The 26,518-nt window shown below is 41.9% G+C and overlaps 1 protein-coding gene across 5 annotated transcripts in view; it reads left to right on the top strand.

Moving 5' to 3' along the window:
* cadm1a (cell adhesion molecule 1a) overlaps positions 1-26,518 on the top strand; it is a 396,714-nt gene that overhangs the window by 310,719 nt on the left and 59,477 nt on the right. For all 5 annotated transcript variants that reach the window (XM_030100926.1, XM_030100925.1, XM_030100927.1 and 2 more), the window contains 3 exons: positions 12,677-12,829; positions 13,583-13,720; positions 21,267-21,425. In XM_030100926.1, the coding sequence (XP_029956786.1) occupies positions 12,677-12,829; positions 13,583-13,720; positions 21,267-21,425 (450 nt within the window). The remainder of the gene's footprint in view (positions 1-12,676; positions 12,830-13,582; positions 13,721-21,266; positions 21,426-26,518) is intronic.

Genomic DNA, 26,518 nt, shown 5'->3' with positions numbered 1-26,518 from the left:
TAGTGCAACACAAGCGCCAGTAGAATTGAATTAGTCTAAAGATGAGATAACCAAATTCAAATCTGCAATGTGTTTCTTCACAGACAGCAAATGTAATGAGATTACACTGATGCACCGCTGGCCTCTCACCCAACATTATGTGTCAATAAGTGCTTTAAAGCAAATGGCTTGCAGCGCACACTGGAAAATATATCTGTAGGAAATACATTTAAAGCACTTAAATGTGGCTGACAGTAAAACATTTACAGATGGCCATCACGTCATCGCTTCTCTGTCCTTCCGCAGTCTGCTCTTTCATGTTCATCTCTCTCTTTCCCCAAGTTTTATAGCATATCTGCTGTTTGTTGTGCACTTTTTCTGTTATGTTCTGACCTTTTTCCTCAATTTTAGAATTTATGCATGAGTACAAAACACTGCTCTGTACATGCGCTCCTAACTCGGCTGTTTCTGCACTGTGATAAATCTTCCGAGCGCACCTCCTGCGTCTGTTGGCGTGTCGGGCCTTCCTTCGCAGCGCCTTTCAGAACCGCGCTTTCTAACATACGACACAAGGGCACGCTCGCAGAAAGCCCTCGCGCGTATGCTAAACCGAACTCGGTGTTTATCTGCTGTTGTGCCGAACGGCGGTGAGCCGACTCCCACAAGCTGGCTGTCAAGGGCAAGGTGTTCTTCTCTGACGAGGGCTCCTTGATCTCCTGTGATCCCTCCCAGGCATCCTCGCTGCAGCTGCACTGCTTCATTATGACATAACCTCCACCAGGCAGCCTCCAAACAGCGTTGCCCCCTTCAAAATATCACATCTGCCATCGGAGTCTGAATTCACGGCGGTGGATTATGTTTGTGAGTGTGAGGTGGAAGGCAACAGAGAGGCCGAAGAGACAGGGAGGGAGTGGAGCGCTTTGAAACCGACTTCAGTTACTTTTCCCCGTCTTGACTGTTGGTCATTCTTCTCTGAGCCTCCACCGAAGGCACTGCTTACGCTTGCCGTAAGTTTTCTTTTTTTTTTTTTATCCAGCCAAATGTGATTCAAGCAAAAATTACACTCATGAGATGCTCCAGATGCCCGAAAAAGCCCTATTTTCGATGTGCGTTTTTGTGGATCAAAAGAGCTATTTTCACAGTTTAGTGCAACGGGAGACTTTCAAGAAACAAGAAGCACAGTCTGACTCATCCTCAGTTTATTTTAGTTTTTGAATAAAGCTCCCAAAACAGTTGTGCATGTGTTGAATGCAACTACACTGCATCCTTTTTTAAGCCGTCCCTACATTGTAAACATCCTCTACACTCCCTGACTCACAGCCGAGGTGTGGGTTTTGTTACTTTACCGTCGTCTCAATACCCACGCTGGGATTTTTTTTTTTTTCTCGCAAAAAACAGACTCGCACCTGCTATGATGAGTGAATTCATGTGTGCGAAGTTGGGGAGTTCGTCATGACCTGCAGTCTGCCTGTGCTGCCTTTAAATAAACAATATATTCCAGCCCAGAGATTTTGACACCGCGAAAGTAAGTATCCGATCGCTGTGCAGCTATTTTCTCTTCGCTCTGGTCTGCAGCAGTTTACATCCACGAAAACAGAAAAAAAAAACAAGCATATGACGCTTTTGTGGCTTGTTCTTTTGACTATTGTTAGCACACTCAGGATTCACAGATGGTGATGTTTCCATAGAACAATGACCTTTTTAATATGTCAGCTCTGCCGAGCTCAGTGCTGGTAAACAGGTTTGAGCTCACACAGCCATGTGCTCGAGGAGAAGACACCAGCAGCGGGGAGGTCTTGAAAGCGTTTTCAGCTGGAAATGCTAAATGTTAGTTGGGTTTTGGTTAGGAATCAACATTAAACACGTGGTTGTTCATGACAGTTGCAGGTCTACACATAAAGCGCCACCTCAAACGTCCACTATTTTAAGGCGACTAACATCCACTAAAGTTTATCCTTTAACTGGTGTGGTCTCAAAGTTTCCCTCTCAAAATGATTTAACATGTTTTGTTGGGTCCGTTGGCGAGGTCTTCTCAGCCGCCGTGAGCGGATGATAGATGTCTTCCCATTGCCTGCGATAAAAAGAATCCAGCAGAAGATGGAAGGCATCGACCTAGAATACGGGGGCACATCCGCCTACCCCGTCCTGTTTGTCGGAAACACGCTTTCTTTTTATGAACTCCCTTCTGCTGTATTTGAAAGAAAGAAAAAATCTTTTTGAGCCAGCTGAACATCTCGTTTCTGCTGTGGAGCTCACCTTTACTAGAGCGTTGCTGTTTGGCCTTGTAGCATGAATGGGCCCAGTGAACAAAGATGTCCGTGCATCTAATAATACAGCAACCGTACTGCAATCAGAGACTCTGAACAGATCGAAACATTTACTCAAGATTTTATAGGTATTAACAGTTTAGTATGCATAAACTGGACTTATATATTTTTTTTTCGAACACTTTATCGTTCTCTAATGTGCGCGAGACAAAGACACCTACATCCCATCTCGCCCGGCAAAGCGCTGTCAGTGTGTTGTGCTTCAAATATACACCCACATGGCACTTGTAATAAAGGACTGAGAAGAGCTCTCACATACAAACACTCCCCTTGCTCTCCTGTGGAGGAGGGGAAGAGTCACGGTGGGTGATCCGTCCACTGAAGGCTGGCGAGGTTCAGGCTAAGAGGTTTTGTCTGAAAACAGCGTAATGAGACAACTTTGAGTCGAGATAAATGCAGCTAAAGCCGAGCCCACCCCTGCACACACACTCACTAAAAGGCTAAATGATAGATGTTGCCTTTTGAATTGAAGGGTAATAATTGGATCTTGTTGGAAATGATCAAATGTCAGATTATATATGATGCCGGCAACAATAACTTACCAGTCGCCGCCACCGCATGAGTAATTTGTAGTTAACTTTAATGGCTTGAACATGGCTATTAAAGAGCCTCCGGACAACTTGCCTTTGTTAGTTTTTGCCTGACTGGTTTGTAATGCGGCAGGGTGCAATAAAAGCAGTTCGACAAACAGAAGAGAACGGGAGTCTTGATAAATGTTGCGAGATGCAGAGAGTCAAGTCAACTTATAACACATTTTTCAAAAAAAACACAGAGTATTTTAAGCACGTGTTTCGAGCGGGCGCATGGAGGCATCACTACACCGAGCGGTTCTAACGGAACTCAACGGGAAGCGGTTCCACAGCCGGTGCAGCCGCAGAAAAGGCACGGCCACCTCCATTTCTGAGTCTGCATCTTCCAACTTTAAAGTCCCATCTGATTAGCCGACCTCAGCGATAAAACCGGAGCGTGGACATGTAAAAGCTCCCATAAATAAGAAGGTTCCAACCCGTTTAACGCCTTAAAAACAAGCAGTAAACTCTTAAAAACTATTTTGAAGCAGATAGGAAGCCAGTGGAGTGAGGCTGGAACGGGGAGCGATCTGCTCCTCTTTCTTTTCCCCCGTTAGAAGTCGGGCAGTAACGTTTTGATCCAGCTGGAGCCGACGAAGAGACGTCTGATCAGTCCCATGTAGAGAAAGTCTCAGGATTCTGGCCGAGATGTGATGAAGACTTGTGCAGGAAAACTTTCCCAAAGTTGTTGTGGAGGAGATGAATTTCCAGAGATTTCCAGAGGACCAAGAGCACTGGGGTAGTAAACTATTTGATCTGAATGGCTGAAAACAACAACCTCCGCTTTGAGACAAGTTAATGTTCTGGAGAAACAGTGCCGTAAAATAAAAAAAAGGTTTCAGAAACTACTTCAAACTATTCTTTAACTGGCACATGAAGATGAAAGAATTACTTTAGAGGTAAATTGATAGTATTAGATTTTATTGAGACTTTTCCACGGGGCTTCCACTACAGGGATTGATTCCAGTTCCAACAAACATTGACGGATAATTGGATGAATTAATTAAAGTGATAGATGAGTTGATCGGTGGATGGATCAATGGGCATGTAAATCTATGGATGGATGGATTGGATTAATGGCTGTTTTGTGAATGGATTAATTGATTTACTACTGAATGTAGGTCAGTAGGTTGGATAAATTGATGGATGATTGATAGCTCGTCCGATGAATTGATGTTTGATAAATGAATTGGTGAGTGATGGACGGATGAGTTGATGGATGATAGATAAATGGGTGGTTGCACGGATTAATAGATGAATTAATAGGTGGGTGACTGGCTGGAATAATTGATGGATGATGATAGATGAATCGGTGGCTGGACAGACAGATGAAGTGATGGATGGATGACCTGGTGGATGCATGATTTAACAGCAGAACTGATGCGTTGGTGATATGTAGGTGGGACTTCCTCGCTGTTAAGGCATAAAAATAAATATATTCGCGTTGCTAGCATGTTTGGTGAGATGTCCTTTGTTTCTTAGACATTTTGGCTACTGGATTTGATTGCAAAAAAACTGCCATATGCAGATGGACCAATATATTTTCAATAGTATATATCCACAAAGTTTCAAGTCCCAGAAAGGGTGCAACAACATGTTACCAGAATTTAAAGAAACTGAGCCAATAAACAAAGCTTTTCAAGTGGCAGTGTCGTGTTAGGTTTAATTTTAATCAAGCAACGTTGAAGCAATTCACTGTCAATGCCTCTAAAGTGTTGTAGATGTACAACTATTCTTAAATACGCCCATATTTAGATTCCACGTCGTGCTGGGAAGACAAGATTTCACCCAGAATAGGGAGGAGGTTGGTTATAAGAGTGTAATTACCCCTGCCCCACCCCATATCGCCCACTCTGACACCCAATAATAAAACTTTGATGTGCTCCTCTCAAAAAGTAGCAGCAGCCACTAATCACAAATGATTGCAGCCACTTAGGCGAGGCACACTCATCATCTCCTGCTCTCTGTGGATGGGAGTCATCCTCGGCACTGGCTGGAGAAGATAAAACTATTCAAATGAAATGCAGCAAAAGAATGAAGATTAATCAAGAGAGGGAAGGAGAAAGCAAGATGAATTAAATCATGCTGTGTGCAGAGGTGGAAGCAGGGAGGAGAGCCTGTCTTGGCCGTATACAAAGTGCTTTTCTTGGAATTGGTTTTGTTTCTTTTTGCAACAAACCCGAGCCAATACTATTTTACTATTTAATAAACATGTCTGTAATTGCAGACATCGTGTTGTGGGATTGCATCGCGGTTTGATGTCTATTTGAATGTATTTCAAACTTTAAACGTGTGTGTTTGGTGAAAACAGTGATTTTAGTTGTTGGACTTTTTTGGGGTCTTTGTCAAAAATGCTGTTTTGTAACTGAAGGTCACGTCACAGCAGAGACACACATTAAACAGATGGTTTCAGTCTTGAAATTTACTTAAAGGAGTCATATTATGCAAAATTCACTTTAAAAAGGTGTCTTTACAGTCATATTGCCTCCCAGAGCCTCTGTATGATCCCCCAGAAGTGAAAAATTCAGTCACCTCCCTCAATTGTGCACTCCACTTTTAAGGAAATATACACTCAAACACGCGATTCTGAAATCTTACTTTGTCCACGTCAACAAGAGGAACACCACTCCCCACCCAGAAGAGGATCCAGCCTTTGGCCGGCCCCGGATAGGTGGTTATAGTAGCATGTGTTGCCGTAGCCTCATTAAGACGTTCAAATTTGAAAATTGTCTTTATCCTCCTTGTCTCGCTACGCCACATTTTTGAAAATGAAACTGAAACTTAAGCTGAACCGGTCGAGGGGATGTGCCTATGACTGTGCCCCCACCGTGTGTGAGAGAGTGGTAGTGGCCCGATGCGTTCAAGTGCATCCCGGAAAGTAGGCTGTGAAAATCAGGCTGTTCGGAGGAGGGCTCCTCAGAGCCACTTTTCAGACCGCTCAAACTCCGAACATAGGATGAATTTGGGGCAAACAAACTTATATACTATGTTTTTGGGCTTCTGTGACCTATATTACGTGACTGAAAAATAGCATAATAGGTCCGCTTTAAAACTATGATACAATGCTTATCTTTACAGTGATTCTTGCCACAAAATCTAATTTTAGTTGCAACAGTACATCCCAGAAAGGTCACAAAATAATGGGAGTCACCTATTCTTCAGATTCACAGTTTGCCATTTATTAATAGCTACTTCTTTAAAATATGACTTTCCAAGTTATTGTAACAAAAACACATTTTATGTGGAAAAGCACATTTGTCTTAATTTGTTGGGCGTCTTCAGTGAAACTAAAATCTATTGTTTTTACGAACAAGTGACGAAAAGTAAATGCAGAAACCAAAGAACTGAGATCAACCGCCAACGTGCAGACAGCAGCAGGCAGGCGATGCTCATGTTCTGTGGTTTATGGTCACGTTAGTTTGAGATTATGAGGACTTGAAGACGGACGGCGATCGCACATCTTAAAGCGGATGTGAGGCCACTTTACCGCCGAACCCGCCTCCATTAAGAAGCTCAGTCTCTGAATGTTGAAGTGTTCCTGAGTCAACACGTGGTCGTGAGATCGTGCGTCACCGTCTGCGTGTCAGAGGCGTTTAATAGCATAACCACTTCTTCATGCACGCTTTAAAGTGTGCCGTCAATCCACAGTTCATCTCTTATTGAGAAAAAAAGAAAGAAAAGAAAATCAGTCGCTTGCTCTTGTGATGTGAGACGGACTATGGTCATTCACAATCTATTAGTTCCATAAAAGAACGAGCAACAATTGACGCTGAACTAGTTTTCTGATATTTCATTGACTAGTATTTATTCTTTTTAAGCAAAGAACTACACTTTATCTACTCCAGTTTTGAGTTTTGAATGGTACAAGCTGACTGACTGCTGAGAAACAATCTGGTTCTTCAAAGTTTATACTGAAATAAAGTGCTTTAGGCTTGCTTTTTGTTTTTTAGCGGCTTCATTTACTAGTTTTCATTCATTTCGAGCGGACAGCCGATTGCCTTCACCGCACCGTGAACATAAATGCATCGAGCGCTCACGGCGTACAGGAGAATGGGGTTCATTAAAGCCGACGTGCCGTTTGTTAGCGGGATGCACGCTCGGTGACACCGCGCTCAATAACTTAAAGAGGGAGCGGGCAAAAAGTCGGCCGCCTCCCAAAGTCGCCTTGGCTGCTTCACGGGGCCGTTCCACTGTATCGACTTATCACCGCTTTTAAATGAGCTCCGTCCCCATCAGGTGGAGGGGAAAGAGGTAAAAAAAAAAAAAGATAATTTCCAGATTTCCGTAGCCGTGACAGATTTCTCTTATCCATAGACCTGACTATCCGTTACCTTTGTCAGACATCTGTGATGTCCTTCACCTGCTATCAGATATGACAGAACAAGAGAGGGAAAAAAAAAACGGGTCAAAAGGAGCACGGAGCTAAAGGTCACCCTCCTTTCTGTCCGGTACACAAAGAGAAGTGAAATATGTATTCTGCGGTGCTGTGATCAAACAATGTAAGAACTGTCCGCACTGTTACTTGGCTTCTCTCTGCCAGGACTCCTTTTTTTTTTTTTTTTTTTTTTTTAATTTCTATTCTCCTGGAACGTTACCACTGCCTTCAGTCCTGCTGCGTGAACCAGGCTTTTCTCCCCCATCTGTCCTTGTATCTCTTCCAGCCTGCAGTATTGTTGTCCCGAACTTTGAGCACGAGGAAGCGTGTCCTTGCCACGGCGCCGCGGCGTTTTCTTTTCACCGCGTATTAGGAAGCATTTATTCATTCAGCTCATGCTTATACCACAATGCCTTATTTAGGAGTGACACATAAGAGGATTAAGAGATCTCTGCGAAACGCTTTCATGAAATGGATTATATCTGATTGGCACGAGTTTCTCAAATTGTTGTCCTTTCAGATGTTCCATTCAAATATTAATGGATATTTCTCAGCAATTGTAGAAGTTGTCAGGGCTTTTTAATATCAAACAACCGAACATTTTACTCACTAAAAGCAGCATAGATCTCTTTGTGATTAATTCCAATGTCTATGTATGTCCATATAGAAGAATTTTGCAAGTCATGATGCATTTTTTTATGAGATTGTTTAATTGTCTAATTTTGCGAGCTGGTAGGTTACTTCCAATTAATCTTTTAAAATGCTGCAGTTGGAAAAAACACATTTGTATTTTCATCCAGGCTGGATTATAAAACATGGCAGTATAGTTGATCGTATTTCAGCGTTTGCGTGTTTCCCTTTACAGTTGTTTTTCAGTGATTGTGTACTTTTCCCCATAAAACTGGACTTTTAATCTCCTCCCACGCACTTTTCAGTGGAAACTAGTCTTTAAATATTAAATGTTCATTTGGAACCCTCCTCCAGTAGCCCTATTGAAAGGAGTACATTTATTTTATATAGCTGTTTGTCAGATTCAAATATGTGAGAAAACAGGTTTTTTTTTTTTTACAGAAATCGGTTAAGCCATTGCCAGGGAGTTGATTATTGCGGATGCAGGGCCTCATCCGGGTGGCTGTCGAGGATTCGTTTTCCAGCGTTGCAGCATATTTGACAGTGTTTCTCATTTTCTCATAAAATATTTGTGTTTGCCTGCGGGCCTCTCAATCACCAGCATCTCTTGTTCAGTCAGCAAGTCTGCTGTTGTGCTTATTGTCAGCTTTTTCTGTCATTCGATACCAGCGGATCTCCGAACAGGGCTTTGTAGCGAAAGTGCATGCATGACATACAGTAAGCGGCGGCGTGATATGAAAAAAAATCATCACGTACACAAGCTCTCCAAGTGAAACGTCACGATGTGTATCTTTGCTCCAGAGAGGGATAACTGCTTCCCTCATATCTTTTCCCCTCTTGAGAGTCAAGTCTAGCTAAAACTGAGCTAATAAAAAGCTAATTTTCCTCCTCCTTCAAGTCTGATTCAATGGCATCAGATCTCAGTCCCAGAGATCTAAAATCTATTAGGTGTTGATTGTAATGTGCAGGTGGTTATCAGGCTTTCTGCATAGCCTGATAATGACACATTCATCAGATGCAGTGGTGCAAGGACACACTAACACCTGCAAGGCACAGGCCCTGCAGGACCAGGATTCCACACCACTGATTTCATCTCATGTAAGTCATTGTCTTGCATCTTATTTCACCTTATAGCACGTGCTAGTAAGCTGCTACTTTTAGGTACTTCATCGAGTTTCAAGCTAAGGGGAAAAACTTCAGGAGAAAAATTGTCCCCAGACACAAATATAATGATATTCACTCAAAAGGCAAAAGAGGCTCAGGAATGATATTTCATATAAGCAAAGCTATTCTCCTCCGAAACAAAACAAAGTAGCTCTAAAGTTGCGGTGCTGTGTGTATTGCAGTGTGTCTTTCTGACATCTTTGAGACAGAAAAGCATCCAAGATCCTCGAGCTCCTCTTCAAAGTCGTGCAGACTCTCCTGCCTTTTTCCTCTGGAGTCATCAGTTCTTGAACTTACTCAACATTTTTGAGAACAGCGGAGAAGGTGAAGCTCCCTGAAAGCCAACATGAAACTCAGGTTGTCTATAAGAAAGATAAAATGATGCAGAGGAAAAATCAATATTGGACCCTGTGCTGCTTACTTGTGCTGTTTATTTTAAACTCGCTCCTGCAAAGTCCAGTTGTATGCTGATGATAACATCTTCTCCTTTTTTCCTGACCGCAGTCCGTTGTGCCTCTGCAGGTTATAATCTGCTTTCAGTGATCTTCACACCTTTTATAGAGTTTTTTTTTATCGCTGCTCACTTCCTCACTCATATTGACATTAATTCATTTCAGTTTGTTATAATGCAACCAATATTTGGTTAGATATTGAATTCTGCTTCGTTTCTCCTGAGGTTTTGATTCTTACCGGAACTGTGTATTTCTATGAAAACTTGCACTGTCTGGCTGTGATGACCCTCAACAACTTCTCCGCCTCTGAGAAGCGGTTGGAGGCTTTTCCTCCCGTCTTGAGCATCTGTGAACTGTAGCGTTCGCGTGTTTGAATCTGGGAACATTTAATTCAATTAAATGGTTAAGATTAGAGGGTGACCTCTCATTTTAATGAGGGCTAACAAGGCTTTTGAATGAGCCGCACTAATTAGGGGCATATTATTCATCTGCCACAAGAAAGATTTCATTGTGCTCCAACAAAAGAAACTAATACCAGCGCTAATGGAATCAAGCATTTAAGCTATCCTTTTTTATTTTTTTTTTTACTGATGTGGTTAGAGATTATTTGCCATTATATATACTTCTTTTTATACTGTTTCAGAGACTGTAGAGAAAAGTAATAGAGAGAAGTTGTCTTTTTCTTTTTCTTTTTTGTTTTTCCATCTGCCCAAAAAAGCTTTTGATTGCAGATGTCTCTTTTCTTCCCTTAATGTGGCAGTGAAAAAAAATAAATAAATAAAAAGAACTCCATCTATTGTCAGCTTGATGATTTCACTTAAAATATGTCTCATGTTCTTGATTAATGATGTACAAAATCAGTTTTGTGATTAGCGTTCTTGTTTTATTGTCAGCAGTGTCTTTTTTTTCCCCTTCTTTTCTTCCCCTTCAACTCTATCTGGAGTAGCTCCCATACAACAGCGTCATCTTCCGCCTGTGAAATCACAACATCGCCCAGTCTGTCTATTTAGGTCTGTTTTGAGGTGTTCTGTGTCAGAAGTCTTCATGTTTAATGCTTTAAGCTTTAAAAAAAAAAAAAAAAAAAGGAGAGCCAGAGGATGAATACACAGATCTGAGGGAGTGCAGAGTGCAAAGAGCCTGGAGTTTCTGTCAATCAGAGGAGAATTTATCAGCACATCGGAGGGGGATGGAGATGGGTCGGCTTTCATCTTAACCACATGTTGTCATTCTACATTACAGCTGATAGAGTGTGCTTAGGTAGGTGGGCAAAAAAGGTTAGGCGAGATGAAAGTGACTACAGATGAGGAAGAGACGGGATTTATGGATTTGTCCTCAATCTCTGTGCAGAGGAACCAAAGGACAGCCAAGGATGAGGCTTCTGTTAATGAAAACAATGTCGCTGGCATGTGTACGGCTGTGTTTTCCTTTCCTTTCTTTTTTTTTTTTTAACACGGTGTGAGTAATGCCTTTCACTGTCTCGCCTTTGTTTTTTGTTTTTTTTTTTGCAAAGCTGCTATATAGTCTTGCATAATTTTAATCAGGGATTGATTGTTGCTTAATTAAAATTAGGTTTCTCGTTTGTTTTTGTTTTTTTTCCCCCTCTGTTGTTTTCTTGAAAGCATCTCTGAAAGGTGTGAAAACAAAAAAACAACACGGGGCCATAAATATGATCGAAGCTGATTAAATACCTCTTTTCATACAACCGGTCCATAGCCCTAATGCTTAGTTCTATTTCTGAGGGTGTAATCATTGATTTTCCTGTGCTGTATCTCAAGAAAACGACTCTCTTTTCGCCCATGTTACGATTGTATTTCAAAATTGAAGCAACATAACACTCGTCGCCAAGACTTGATGATTTTTATGAACCAGTCGACAGATATAACCGTGGATAAACATGTCGAACGTTTCCTTTTTCACCTCCTCCTTTTCTGCTTTCGTTTGTCGTTTGCGATAACAAACTGATTATCCCGCTTTTCTGAGCTCTGATCAGAGCAGAGTAAAATGATTGCGACCCCCTGCTCTGTGGCAAATTGTAACGAGAATCCTTCACAATTTCGCAATCTGAATGTTAATCACAAAATTACTCAGCACAGAAATGAATAATTAAATTATTTTTAATTGCAGTCTTGCACCTCAGGACAGTTACCTTTGTATTATGGATGAAACCTTAATGGGAACCTAAAGGTTAATGCAATCAGTGTTTTATTCTTGTATCTCTCGCATATCAGTCTTCAAAGCAGTATGTCACAGTCCACAAACGTACAGTCAGTGTAAAATATATGCAGGATAATGACTTTTAATGTCATTTTTAGCCTTGCATATTTAAGCAGGGAAAGTTTTTTTTTTTCTTTTTTTTTTTTTTAAGACTGAAATAGAATGTTTGAGCCAACATTGAAATAACATTTTACCAATAATAAAATATGTTATTACATTATAGGGTAGCATTAGAATTTATCAGATATTTTCAAAATGTAGTAACTGGAGCCAAAATTTAATTAATGTATAAATAGGATTGCACTTTTTGGTTGGATTTGCAGGTGTTGATTGTTACAGTTGTTCTTTTGGTGCATTAGATTTTGTGATTCCTTTTTGTGATTTATTTGTCAATATAAAGGATTTGTTCACATTCAGCCCTGTTTTCATGTGAATGAATGAAAAAACTCAATATGAGAGACGATTAAGTCAGAATTTAACGCAAAACACAGAAACGATATCATTGTTTATAAGTTCACAAACAAAAGTTGTCGGGGGACAGCAATGGAAATGACTCTCAAAACAACAACCTGGGCTGGTCTGCGCCTCCAGACACGATTATGGTCTCAAAAGTCTTCCGGTACAGTGTATTGTGCATCTATCAACGTGTGCGTCGCGTTAGTGGATCAGCTTCCACATGTGCTGAAACTTTAAAATCATTTCAGATCATTAAGACAGATGTGAAAGCAAGACAGTGAAGAGATAAAGAGCTCCAGATGATCCTCACAAGAAGCTCGTTTTAGAGCGGGCCGACTGTTTCAGACGACCATGAATATTCTGGAAGTTTCTTCCACAGGTGGAGAACAGAGAAGCTGAACCCTGCTTCAGCTTGTTATTGTGTGTGTGTGTGTGTGTGTGTGTGTGTGTGTGTGTGAAGACGTGCGCACGCACAGTCTGCTTATTTTTGTTTCTGTCTCTCTCCCTCAGCGCTGAAAGACGCCCGCTTTCAGCTGGTGAACTTCTCAGACAACGAGCTGCGGGTGTCACTGTCTAACGTCTCGCTGTCAGACGAGGGTCGATATGTTTGCCAGCTCTACACGGACCCGCCGCAGGAGGCCTACGCAGACATCACTGTGCTAAGTACAACTACTACACAACGCGCTCACACGCACACGCATGCTCATTCTGTTTCCCCAGACAAAAGATGCTTGCATTTCTTTGTTAAGTTGATTTTAAAAGAAAAAAAAGTCTGTTATTTCATACCGTTATTATGTTTGGATGTTAAGTTCGGATGATTTCCGACTTGACTGCAGCAAATAAATGCTAATCAGGTTACAATGAAAAAGAACAGAGAAAAACCTCAGTGTGACCTCAGAGTATCATCAAATGATAAAAACTCACTCTTTTTTTTTGCCCCCCCCCCCCCCCCCCCGTTGACATTTCGAATGAGTAAGAAGGTCAGCTGTCATCAGCTGTTTGTGCCAACACGCTTGTTGAAAGGCATCATCGGCCCGTTTTAATGTCGCTTGATCGTGTCCCCATCACACCGCGGCGAGAGCTTCCAGCTTCGGGCACGTTTAATTTTAATCCGTCGCTGCTCGTGACGATTATTTACTTATATTGTCAAATACAGCTGGGAAATATCAAACTGTGTGGTTTTTGCTCCACACTGGAGGATAAATATAGAGATATTATAATACAGAGATTTATATTTTCTCTTTCAAATTCACAGACGCTTCACATTCTTTCACACTCCTCTACCCTTCTAATCGCCTCCTGACCGTCTTCTCCTCTAATGTCGGCTCTGTTCTTCCCTTCATGAGCGGCATCGAGGCAGTAAGCACTAAATTTCCTGAGTGTTTACCCGGTTTTTGTTTGTGCGCGCTGCCGTAGTACCTCCGGGTGACCCCATCATCGAGGCCCGGGATGAGGTCCTGAGCGAGGGCAACGAGACAGAGATGACCTGCACCGCCATGAGCAGCAAGCCTGCCGCCGCCATCAGATGGATGAAGGGCGATAAAGAGCTTCCAGGTATGTGGTCCCCACTCAGCAAAACAAAACAAAAACCCACAGTCATCAGTCGAGAAGATTCCTCCTGTGAGCACGGCACAATAAATATTTAGGTGGATCTAAGAGATTCAGTCCCTTTTTTTTTTTTTCTTTACACATATTTTCCTTTGTGTAAGCTTGAGTGTCTCCTTTGAGTGGATAATGAAGAGAAATGTTTTCATTGACTGAAGCATTACTGAGCACAAACAGTAGGAAGCTACCTCGGTATTATTGATTAAAAGGTGTCTGTTAAAAGTTTTCCAATTGGAAATGCCAGAGCTAACAAAGGACAAAAAGGAGATTTCACATTTCTGCTTGGTTCTATCCAATCAGCTTCTGATTCAGTCTTCTGCCCTGCTTTATCCTTTATCACTGAGTAATAAATCTGATCCCAGCTGTACGCAAAGGCAGAGAGAACCTGCAGTTCATCACACAGAAAACACAAAGAAAAAGACGATCACACCGCAAGTGCATGATTTTGGACTCTGGGAGGAAACCAGAAACATGAAAACTTTACCCACACAGTGCTCTAGAATTGAACCAGAATTGTTCTTATGTATATATCTGAGGTTTCTCCGTTTCGATTGAAGACCTCTAAGTTTCAAACGCTTCTCAGTTTTTGTTTTTTTTTTCAGTTGCCTCATCTCGTGATTGTTTCCGGATTCTTTTCAGGACACGTCCTTTCCTCCTTTGCTTGCTCCACACATTTCATTCTTGCATGAATTGCAACTACTCTTTTTTTTTTTTTTTTTAAATGGAGCTCTGCTGCGACTTTGACTACTTTCCATTAAAGCGACGTGCATGAGCGGCGGTGGCCGCAGCCTGTTGGCACCTTTACAACAAGCGCGCCTTCATCAAAGGTAGCAGAGCTTTAGAAGTCTGTGCTGAGCTCAGGGGTGAACAGGCCTCCTGCCAGGCGGCTCCACCTCGGAGCCCAGACAGTAAGCTTTGTAAAGACTTTGAAACAAAGGTCCTAATCAGAAGCTGTGTTGAAGGCCCAGAGCAGCTTCGCCCCGACGCTGCGGAGCATTACGCTCTTAGTGGTCAGCTCAAATCTGAGAACTTTCCAGTGTATCAAGGTCGTGAAACCTGACTCCTGATGTTCAGGAGAATTTTTTTTATTGAGGGCATGAGCAGAAAGCTTCTGCCTGTATCTTTTTCTGTCTGTCTGTTTTCTGTCCTCCACATAACATCAACCACATGTTTGGAACATTGAATTAGTCTTTATATATAAGTGTATATATACACTTTGAACTGCTGAAAGCTTACTTCATCATTTCACCTCCATCAACACTCACATTAAATTTAGTTCTGAAAATGTGTTTTTATAAAGTAATTATGAATTCACCTTCCATTTATTCCTTTTTATCATTTTTATCTCCTGGGTTTTAAATAAAGTGTCCACTTGGCCTCCAGGTCTCTCCTGCTCCGGCGGTATATGAACTCTAAAGCACAAATCCTGCAGTTTGAACCACTTTTTCTCAACACAAACTACTTGAAAATGTGTTTGCTTGGTGAGGTGTCCTTCGTCCCCTTACTTAATATGAACAGTCTGAATCATCTGCGCGCTCGCTTTTCTAAATGGGCCAAGTGAAACCATTATCTGCCGCGCCTGTTTGTCACCGTGAAATACTGATGCACTCTGCTGGGTTTTCAGTATTTCACCTAAATAGGTTCCACCCACAGTCACTTTTTACACAACCCCATTCAGCATTTTCCCATTTGCACACAATGTGCTGTGTCATTGTTTTCCATTTAGAATAGAACAAATCTCGGTACTCACAGTCTCTTTAAGTGAGCTTTCCAACATTTGTTTAGTTAAATGACAGAATAGTGATTTGAATAATGCCGGGTGCTCTTTAACCCCCCCCTGCCACGCACACACACACACACACACACACACACACACACACACACACACACACACATACGTTTCTCTGCACTTGTTGGGAATGGACTGGCATTCATTGTGCGTGGTCGAAACTCTTTCAACTTCTACAACTGGGACGCAGATACAGTTTCTGTTTCTCTTTTTTTTTAATTCAGCACAAAACTGAGGGGTGCTTAGTGGCTCACTTGACACACTCCTGCATTTGGAGCATGTCGTTTGTTTTTGGGTTTTTTTTAATACCCGTTTCCACTCCAGGTGTAAAGCTGCCACCAGCAAAATCTCCCTAAAACAATTGTTGACTCTCCATTAAAGTCTGTATTTCATTGTTTCACACGCACTTTTTCGAGTGCGGTCCGACTGATTTCGCTGTTGTCCTTCGAGATCAGGCTTGTTGACGCCTTCTCTTCATACAAGCAGAAGGACTTCTCGTGTTTTCAGTCGACGCCACCGCACGGCCCCGAGCGCGGCGTTGTTCCGCCGATGCTGAAAAAGGTGAAAGACAAAAGAGCGTGTTAAAATGAGAGACGGGGAGGGAAAGAACGGCGGAGGGCGCCAGGAGGGCGCCCTGACACTGGGGCAGAATTACTTAGATTGCCTTTAGCTGCTGCTCCTTGCCTGGCAGACTTATTCCTAATTAAACGTCCCCAGAATTTAACTTAATTACCTTAAGGGATAATCAGGCTCTCTTAAATATCATTTAAAGGTTGCAATTGTCATGCTTGCCAATGTAAATCCAACCATCTCTCCTAATATGCACAGACCCATTATCTCCCTATTATCTCCCTCTCTTTTTCCTTCTGCTCTTATCCTGCTTGTTTAGTGATTTATTAACATATGCCCGACACCGATATCTCCAGCTCCCAGGCTTACATTACGCTGAAAGTCATAAAAAAAAAAAAAAAAAAAAAGAAAAGGAAAAGGAGTCATAGCGGTGCTGTTCCTGTAAGACAAATGCGAGGGAGACGGATAAAGGAGCAGTCAGCGGGGCACTTCGATGAATGACAGGCACCGGAGGAGCCATTAGCTTCAAGTGCGAGACAACCACGGGGCGATTTCAATTACTCTGCAGGAAGACCGGACAAATGGATAAAAGAATATTTTGGGCAAAGTAAATGACAGGACTGGAGAAACCTCTGGATTGGGCTGTTAGCGGCCCGTTATCAGGGGTCTTTGGGAGCCCGGCTGGCGAGCTCGGTCCTCTTCTGCCGGGGTCAGTCGGCCGGTCTAAAGGATCTATATGTGCATTTCAAAGCGGTAGCCCCAGGCCTGTGTCCTGATATTAAACATCGTATTACCGGTGTAGTTTGATAAAGATCGGCCGTAAACTCTACTCCGTCAGGTATTAGGAGAATCACGGTGTGGGGTTAAAGCCGACATGGGAAACCGGCCGCCGGGGGGGCAACGAGCAGGAGCCGTCACGAGCCCGACATATAAACTGTATTTACATCCTAAATATCCTCTAATCCATCCATCTTCTGTACTGCTTTATCCTGCATGCAGTACTGGGGCTGATCGCAGCGCTGAGCGAACCAGTCGATCCAGCTAAATTGAATTTCTCAGTTACAAAAAAAAAAAGCAAATACATACAGTTTGATTTCAATAACTCCACAGACACACAGTTGATTATTTAATTTGCCCAAGAGGATCAGGAAGCATCTAAAAAAGTAAATGCAATTTAAATTGAGCATCACCACGCAGACAACAAAGGTAATTCGATAACTTTACACGTGGTTCGGGTGGTGTTAGCAGCCGATGCGGTCTGATCCTTTATCAAACTGCTGAGCTACGGTTTTCACACACAACCACCTGAAGGGTTTCGAAAAAGGCCTGAAAGAGACAAAAATATCCAGCGAGCAGCAGTTTCCCTGGGCTAAGACGCCTTGTTGATGCCAGAGGTCTGAGAATAATGGTCATACTGGTTCAACGCTACCGAAAGGCAAAAGTAGCTCAAATCAGCAATCCCTGCGAGCGAGAGGTTTGCCGAAGACCGTTTCTGAATCTCTCAATCTGTTGTTCTTTGAAGCAGATGAGCTGCAGCAGCACCATTTTTACATGGACTTGGCACATTTGGACAATAGAAGATTGCAGAAAATGTGACGTCTGTAGATTTCTGCTGCCACATTCAGATCGTCCCGTCAGACTCTGATGTGATCGACACTAAAGCGCGGATCAATCCCGCCTAATTTCAACAGCTCCGGCTCTTGGTGATGGTGCGGCGCGGTTCAAAGCACCTTGAGGATGTCACCTAATGGGAGATTTTCCACGGATGTGCTGCTGACATGTTTACATCAAGTGCGTGTTGGAGTCTTTCCAATACGAATTTAAATCACAAAACCACCGAGATGCTTTTCTGCTGCGAAGGACCGAAGCAGAACTGACGGCCGACAGACGTCCCGATGCGGAACGTTCTGTGCAGCCGACCTTGTTACTGTTTTCATGTGGATTATGTGACTTTACATTACAGTTTAGAATAACAAAAGGTGTTATAAGTTGGCAGAAGTTGGCTGCCACTTGAAGCACATTGACAAGGCTCTCAAACAAGGATTTATTTGAAAAAAAAAAAAACATGAAACGCGAGGAATGTTTTCCCCCCATTAAAACTATTTAGATGCCACTTGAAACTTTAATTGACTGCGTTTTAGTGAGTTTTCTGTTCATCAGACAGTGTTCAGAGCTCATCCAGAGGAGAACTCTCACTTCAGATTTTAAGAGCTGTTTACACTCTTTTTGAAACATCCCATCATGCGTTATTTGCTTCCCATTGTTAAAAAAAGGAATCGACATAGCTGAAAGAGGAGCTATCTAAAAACCAATGAGCAATTTATTGAATCTTTTTTTTTTAAGTCTGTACTGGCAAATTAGTGATAATTCAGTTTCCCTTCTGTTTTTATTGAATCTTAGTCTCACATTTGACCACATTTGTGAATCTATAGTGGCAGTATCATTTTTTGTAACACTGTATACATACATGAGTGTTCAAGGACCAGAAAATGCCCCTACACACAAACCAAGCACATTAAAAACATAGAAATTGCACTAACACACACACAGATGTTGATATTCACATCATGATTTATTTTCTTCTTCTGCCATATCTGAAAAGATAATGTACAACAATTCTGCTTCCACATGCTGGAGTAGAATTTATGCGGTAATGAAGCATGTTTAATCTGAACACCGGATGTTTAATGTGAACCTCCAGAGCAAAGTACAGAGCAAAGTACCTTGTTTTGTAGAAGTATTTAAAATGTGACATAGCTGTCCAACATTGTGCTTAAAGCTCTTTAAGTGACTGTTAATACACACAATATATCTTGTATTTTGATATTTGTATATTTGTTTCACGAGTCTGTTGGCTTCATAATCCCATGTTAATCTCTTTTTTTGGCTACAATTTCATTGACATTTTGATGCTTTTTTTTTTTTTTTAATGGAAAGGTCAAAAGACTGCAGGGTTTGTTTTTTTCCCCTTTATTCCTACCTATATCAGAAAAAAAAAGCAATGTGAACTACAAAATGGAGGAAATCTACCTGCCCATGCAGGCAGCAGGGATTCACCCCGGCCCATTCCCATCGCGTGAGTGATCTGATGCCTGCAGTGCTCACCGGATAAAACAGACACACAGAAAAAGTTGTCAAGGTGCAGCGCTGCCACAGCGGCTCTTGTTGTATCCAGGATGTGAGCGTCAAGCCAACATGGAGTGTTTGTGGCCCACACAGCAGACCGTGGGCACATGCGTTCTGACAAACATTGTTTGTTGCCCTCAAGAGCTGCATTGTCTCTGCCTGGGAAGATTAATATTTGATGCGCCACGTTTAGAGCGCTCAAACGTCCGTCTCGCGATTCTCCGCTGCCTTCCCGGAGAACGGCGCTCCAGTCAGTCAGTCGAGCCGCTGCGCAGTTCATGCAAGGCTTGTTTTTTTTTCTGCTTTATCTCCGCCAAGCAGAAAAGGAGGATGATTACCAGCTTACTGTTGCATTATATGGAGCTATTTTTCTATATTTGATTTGGCTGCTGCAGTGCTGAACTGAAAGACAGTGGTAGGTTTCAAACGCAAGGTTTTTTTTTTTTTTTTTTTTTTTTTTTTTTCCCCCTGTAATGACAGATGGTAGAAAACTGGAGGATGAGCAGGAAATAAGATGAGAGCTCATTAATCATCCACACAACTTTACCATTTCTGCTAATTATACCTTTTTCTTACCTTCGTGCGTGCCTTTGTACGTGTTTCAAACCTGCAGACACTTAGCTTTTGTAGGTTTTTCTTTTTTTTCTTCGTACGATGAGAGCTTCAGGTGAAAAGCAAAAGATTCAAAAACACAGGACTTGAATGAAGACATCTCTTCACTCCCGTTTTCAAGCTCCTCCAAAGGCGGGTTTGATTGGAGCGGACCCTCTTCAGGTCCCCGTTTCCGGCGGTTTTGCGTGCATCTGAAGCCTCTCGTGGTATTTATTCATGACAACCTGTTCCTTCACACCAGCCACATCACACACGTTTTGCTTTGCCAGCATCCAGAAAGACAGCTGTCACCGCCGCGACGCCGTCACCCCCGCGGCTGAGCCGCGGCGCAGCGGCGGGCTGAATCCACGCTAACTCTTCACGTTAGCACCGATTTTTCTCCCTTACTAGCATCTTTTTTTTTCCCCCCCTACAGTATTTGTTTTATCGATGGGACACAAACACAGCCGTGCAAATGACTGCAAATAAAACGAATCAATTTCACTTGAGTGTGCCGTGCAGCGGCGTCTTCATCCACCCTTCTCATTGTCTGTGACTGAGATGAGCTCGTCCTACTCATTGAATTTGGGAACATATTGTTTTGGTGGAGTTATAAAGACACCACTGTTCAGGGGAGGGATTCCAGGATTTGGCAGAGCTGCACCCAAAGTTGAAACACAAAACATGCTTTTTTTTTTAAAGTCTAATGAGTGACTTGCAGTTGTTCGGTGTTTTCGTTCTTTTTTTTTCTTTCTCACTGATTCACCTTATCTGACCATTCTCAAGGACGCCCTCCACGTCTCAGCTCTGCATATTTTGGAAGGTCAGAGGAAGAAAGACATCTCCCTTGAAGTCGAACAATGGCTGTCTTTGTCCGGTCTTAATATTTTAAACCTTTTTTTTTTTTTTTTTTTCTGGCAGCCTTCAGGGCAAAGCTTTCATCCTTATTATTTTGTAGACTAAAACTTAGTGTGCCAACCATTCAAACATGTCAGTTTAGAGTTTTGATGGTTTTTTTTTTGTTTTTTGTTTTTTTTTTAAAGATGCCTTTCATGAAATACCCATTGGTCCCAGCAATCATTTTAATTGAGGATGTTTTCATCTTTCAGCCCCGACAAACTCATCACAGCGTTGTTTTATCTGAGTCAGGTTTGGTTATTATGAGTTTGTTTTTTTGTTTTGTTTTTACATTTATTTATTTTTGATCAGTTAAAAGAAAGGGACAAATCACAAGAAGCCTGTCGGGGAACAAACTTTTAACTGCTAATATCTTTGCCTATCTCTGGCCTAGTTTCGATGATGATTGCTGTACATATGAAAAAGCAGTTTGGATGGGTGCCTGAAGTTTCGCCAGGGATCGAGATTCTTCACCGAGTAGAAAATGTGTTCAAGTTGCCTCCTTTTTTTAATTTCCCACAGGAAAGCCTAAAGTTGAGCTGACCTACGACAAGATGTACACAGTCACCAGCCGGCTGACGTTCACCGTCAGTAAGGAGGACGACGGCTTGCCAGTGGTCTGCATCGTGGACCACCCTGCAGTCAAGGGCTTCCAAGCACTGAAATACCTGGAGGTGCAGTGTAAGTACCCGCTTGGTTCTGAATTAAAGATCGGTGTGGATATTTGAACAGCATTTTTTTTTTCTCTCTTGCTCTCTTTTTTTTTTATTCAAGAGTCTCATCAGTTTAACTCAGAAAGTTGGACTGCAGTGGAGAACAGTGTTCCATCACCACTAATTACATGGCATAAATTTGCGCTCTTTCCCCCTCTCCCTAACTAAAACTTTGGTGTTTGACATGTATGGCAGTGACATTGAAAGGAAATCATCTCGGTGCACAGGTTATGATGAATAAAACGGGGAAATTGGACTGCAATAGAGTAGACCGTTCCATCTTCACTAATTAAATGACATAAATTTTCTACATTTTCCCCCTTCGCTGAAATTTTAGTGCATGGCATTGTCTTCAGAGATAAAAAAAAAAAAAAACTCATGACTAAAAAGAAAAGACGACATGTTGTTGAACATTTTTCATAGAAATATGCCTGTTGGATGTTGGTTTTTATGGCACCGCTGCACATGTTTCCTGTCTATGGGGGTCTCTAATGGACTCAGTTGCTTTTCCAAATAGATTCAAGGGATCATTCTGTCTTTACTTAATTGTCCTTATATTTCTAATTTAGGGCATCGAATATCTTCCTCACCCTTTGCTGTGCCTTCATTGAATTCACTAATTTACATTTTAAGACATTTGTACTTGATTTGCATAATATGAGGTGCACAATATATTGGGCTGTGAACCTGACCAAAAGCTCCCATATTTCACAATTTGGAGCCAAAGAATTTCTCGGATGTTTGTTAAAAAGGTTGTGCGTCACTATTTTTACACCCTGTCTGACAATACCATGTGTTTTTTGTTTTGTTTGTTTTTTTGCTAAAGCACCGACGAACTATTGATAGTGTGCCTTTGTCTGAGGCACTGAGCAAATGATCAAGTATGGCTTCTTCATTCCTCGTGGTTTTTTTAATTAAAAGCAAGATTTACTGATAAACAGCAGTGTTTATATAATGAGTTGTTGCAGAACAATGTATTTTTTCCATAAGTAATTCGTTTAATTTAGGATTTCGTTAGTTGGAGGAAATGTAAGTGATCAGTTAAAGTTGACCTGATGTTTTCATATATTTCTATTTTTGTGGCATTGTCCTCCTGACCTTTGATTTACCTGTTTGTGTATTATTTCAGTGCAAGAGTGCAATGGTGGGCAAAGACGTGATCGGGTTCATCTAAATGAGACAACACAGAGCGCCTGCTTGTTCACTGGTGGAGAATGTATCTCAGTATATTTAAAATAAATACCTCAGACCACTCAGCCTCGGGTCAGTCTGCTGCAAATCTGTCCAGTAAAGTAAATACTTGCAGCAAATGCGCAGCCACAATGGCTGCAACGCTCGTAAATGAGCCATTTTAATTAATCTCTTGCCTGCCAGACAGCGCATTTCACGCTGCCATCAAAAGTGAACGGCGCTGGAAAAAAGAAACATCTGCATTGAACTATAAACTAATACGAGTGATTAGTGTCTGTACTCTGGCAGGACTCAGTTGTGTTCTCCCTCCACGGGGGCTGGACTGTACGTGACAACTTTTTTTTTTATTATTTTCATCCTCTCAGTTCATTAAATCCCGGCAGCAGGACGCACATGCTGATAGAAGTGCCAGAGCACGGCGCCCTTATGTAAGGCTGTCTGTCGCGCTTATCTCATTAAATCAAATGCAAATGACGCCAGACTCGACATACACCAGACAAGTCAGCTACAACTCTGCATTCTGTTTTCATTTTCAGATTTCTGTTAATATTTTACCCAGAGCCCACCACTTTGCATGTGTCACTTCTCTTTTTCAAATACTTTTTTTTTTTTTTTAAGAAGGAAACTCAACCCATCAGAGCCTCCTCTCTCTCTGAGCTCAGCTCTGTGAACACCGGGCTGATATATGAGGTGCACACAGTCCTGCGGAAAAAAAAAAGTGCTGTGTACACACTGTTTGTTTCCCTTTTTTTTTTTTTCAACTTCTATTGTTTTTCGTGTGACCCATTGAAGCAAAATAACTCAACATTTCTCACCAACAAAGAAGAATGAAGAAAGTCTGGATTTTAATGAAGGTTAGAGGACACATTTTTATTGCCACAGCAGCATTTAATTGCAGTATACTTTAGAAAAAGTGATTAGACGCCACAGACAGGTACCTTTATAATGGGTCAAATGAAGGAGATCACTGAAATTACCATAACACTGCAACAAAATGAAATTAACCATCCCACCCGTGTAACAAGCAATTAAAAAGCTGGGCCTTTGTAATGTGAAGTTTTATATCTGTTAATTTTTTTTTTTTTCTTTTTTAAAAAGTCAATTTGTTTATCATATGCCGGTGCGACCTGATGCCTCTGGCCTCTGGCTTGTCCTAGCGTTCTATTTAAGAATGAAATCTCCTCTGTAGCTATCTGACCTTTCCCTGTGAGCATGAGAGGAGAAGATCAGCTCATCTACAGAGGCAGCATGGCATTTTGCTGGCCTCTGATAACAGGGAGTTCACATGGACCACCCGGCTCAGTGCCTCGCCGCCGCCGTCGCGCCGCTCTGTGCATACAGTAACACGCTACAAACAGAGCGGCACTCCACTGTCCTCTCCACAGATCTGCTGTGGAGTCAGACGTCGCATACGGAGCAACCAGAAATCTTATGGAGCGCATTTACCCGATTAGAAACACGTGGGAGTGTTGCAATTGACCGCTTGCAGGTATTAGAAGAGTTAAATTCTGTTTGTTTTTTTTTTGTCATCAGGATGAACAAAAACAAAATAATCAGTATCATACTGACATTGCTCTTCCTGCTTGCTCTCTGGGTGAATTGAATTATCTTCACTGAATGTTTTAAGTTTTGTGGCAGTGAAATGACCAGAGGAGTGGATCACAGCATGTCGTGGTAATTTAGAGCAGACAAACAATTTGGTGGTCAACATCGAGCAAAGTTAAAAGCTTAATGTTGTGATGTTAGAAATAGTTAAAACAGGTTTGAATCTTTTTTTTTTTTTTTTAACCCAATGTGCTTCAATAACAAACTGTATTGGAAGAGTTTTCACTTGCCCTTTTGTCAATACATAATTACAAAGGTTATCATGTTTGTTATGGGATGTGTTCCCCTCAAGATGAACCAACTCTTCCTTCTTTACTTTGTTAGAGTATAATGAAAGTGTCTTTTTCAAAGCTGCCACTCCTTTACTATTGAAAGCATCCATGGTAAAAGTTCATCGATCTAAAACAAACCTGTTAACATGATACAGAGAATCGATATGCAACAATATCTATAAATATTAACAACGGCGAGTACACAGACATTCACATGGACAGACGGCCATGTTGGATCGCTATTACAGGAGACACCCCCACATTTTCACCCCTATGAAACGCAGTTATAATACGACCCAAACCAAATGGAGCCTTGCACCAGCAACTCCAAGCTCTCTTCCCCTGCTCCACCCCTGAATATCCCAAAGGCCAGACCTGGAAAATAAAGCCTGGTAGATTTTTGTTTGTTTGTTTGTTTGTTTCTATTTCCATTGTGAAGTGCCTGCCCCGTTCACTGATTAGATGCGCAAGGTGATTTACATTTCACTCACTCACTCACTCACCGTGTGGGCAATTTGTGAGTGGAATGGATTGCATTGTGTTGTAAGAATCAGCAAAAGAAGCCCATTGTCAGGGGGACGGCGTAATTAAATAAGCCTGTAATGTTTATGTGTATAAGCAAAGCAGGCTGTTTGCTCCGATGCCGGCTTGTTTTTCCCTTAAGGTCAGCTGGCTGCTGAGAGATGGATTGTGCCGTCTTGAGTGCTTATGAGGTGAGGCGCACAATAAAGCAAATAATTCAGTTAGCATAATGATAACGGCCCTCCTGCATACGGTGGGCATTATTTCATTCCCAGTGAAGTGGCGGCGCCTGGTTTTGGCAGCACGGTGTGTTTTTTTCCTTCCTCTTCTTTTTCTTTTTCTTTTTCTTTTTTTTTTTTCCCCCATCAAGCATAAGACAAGAAAGCTCTGCCATAACTACTAGAGGCTATCAAAACAACCTACGAATGACTGGCGTCCTTCAAGTTTATGGCTCGGAGATGACAAGGTCAGATGACGTTGTGGGCAGAGGAAGAAGTTGTAGGACGCCGTGTAGTGCCTGGAGTGGAAATAAAACCAAAGGGTTGCCGTCTAAATCCATGCATGCCCACTGAGCAGAAGACTTGGCTTTTCGCCCATCTGCTGTCCATCACCAAATGTGAAAGCCAGCCTCTGACAGGGTGTGATTTAGACAGATGGACGGCCAGACACGTGTTGTTTATTGCCGAGAAGGTCGGACAGCAGTGTGAAACTTTACCGCCGGCTTTGAAATCATAAGTCGGTGCTTCGTCCCCCCTGTCTGCAAGCTGATTAAAGAATTCAGGCACCGAAAAACACCGTTTAGGCCGTAATGCAGAAATGGACACGAATGATCCACAACACAGCTGGGAAAATGTAATTACAGCGCTCTGCTATGAATCTTGGGAGAGATGACTGAGTGCTGCTCAGCATTACGTCTCATAACAGATATTTTCACAATACAGACATATAGCAAACAAGAAACTATTGTAAAGATGCGGTAGATGTCTCCTTTTTGAGATTTTTGATTTTGTAGATGCATAACAAAAAAAAAAAGAAAGAAAGAAAGAAAAAGAAAAGAAAACCCATTTCTTGGCCTCACTTTGTCCATCATTTTCTTCTTATTGTGTGAAAACCACCAACAAACTCACTTGCTTTTCAAGCTTGACCAAACGGTTAAATTTGGAAGTTGCCTCACTCCTACTTTCTGTACACACACACACACACACACACACACACACACACACACACACACACACACACACACACAAAACTGAATGCGATCCCTAAGACTGAATAAAACATGTGAATTTTGTCCAGAATAAAAGATCATCTTCCACACCAAAAATGAAAAAAAAAAAGGCTTTGATAACACCAGCACCAGTCAATGGAAAGGGAACAATAGAAACTCAATGGTTGCAGAGAATAGCCTGGCAGTAACTGTCACAGCACCCCACTGATTTGTCAAAACAGCATTCGTATTCTCTTTCTCTGC

Source organism: Salarias fasciatus, chromosome 10, assembly GCF_902148845.1.
Source record: "Salarias fasciatus chromosome 10, fSalaFa1.1, whole genome shotgun sequence".
NCBI classification, from domain to species: Eukaryota; Metazoa; Chordata; class Actinopteri; order Blenniiformes; family Blenniidae; genus Salarias; species Salarias fasciatus.
Note: the sequence above shows the minus strand (reverse complement) of the source record. Positions and strands in the feature narration are given on the sequence as shown.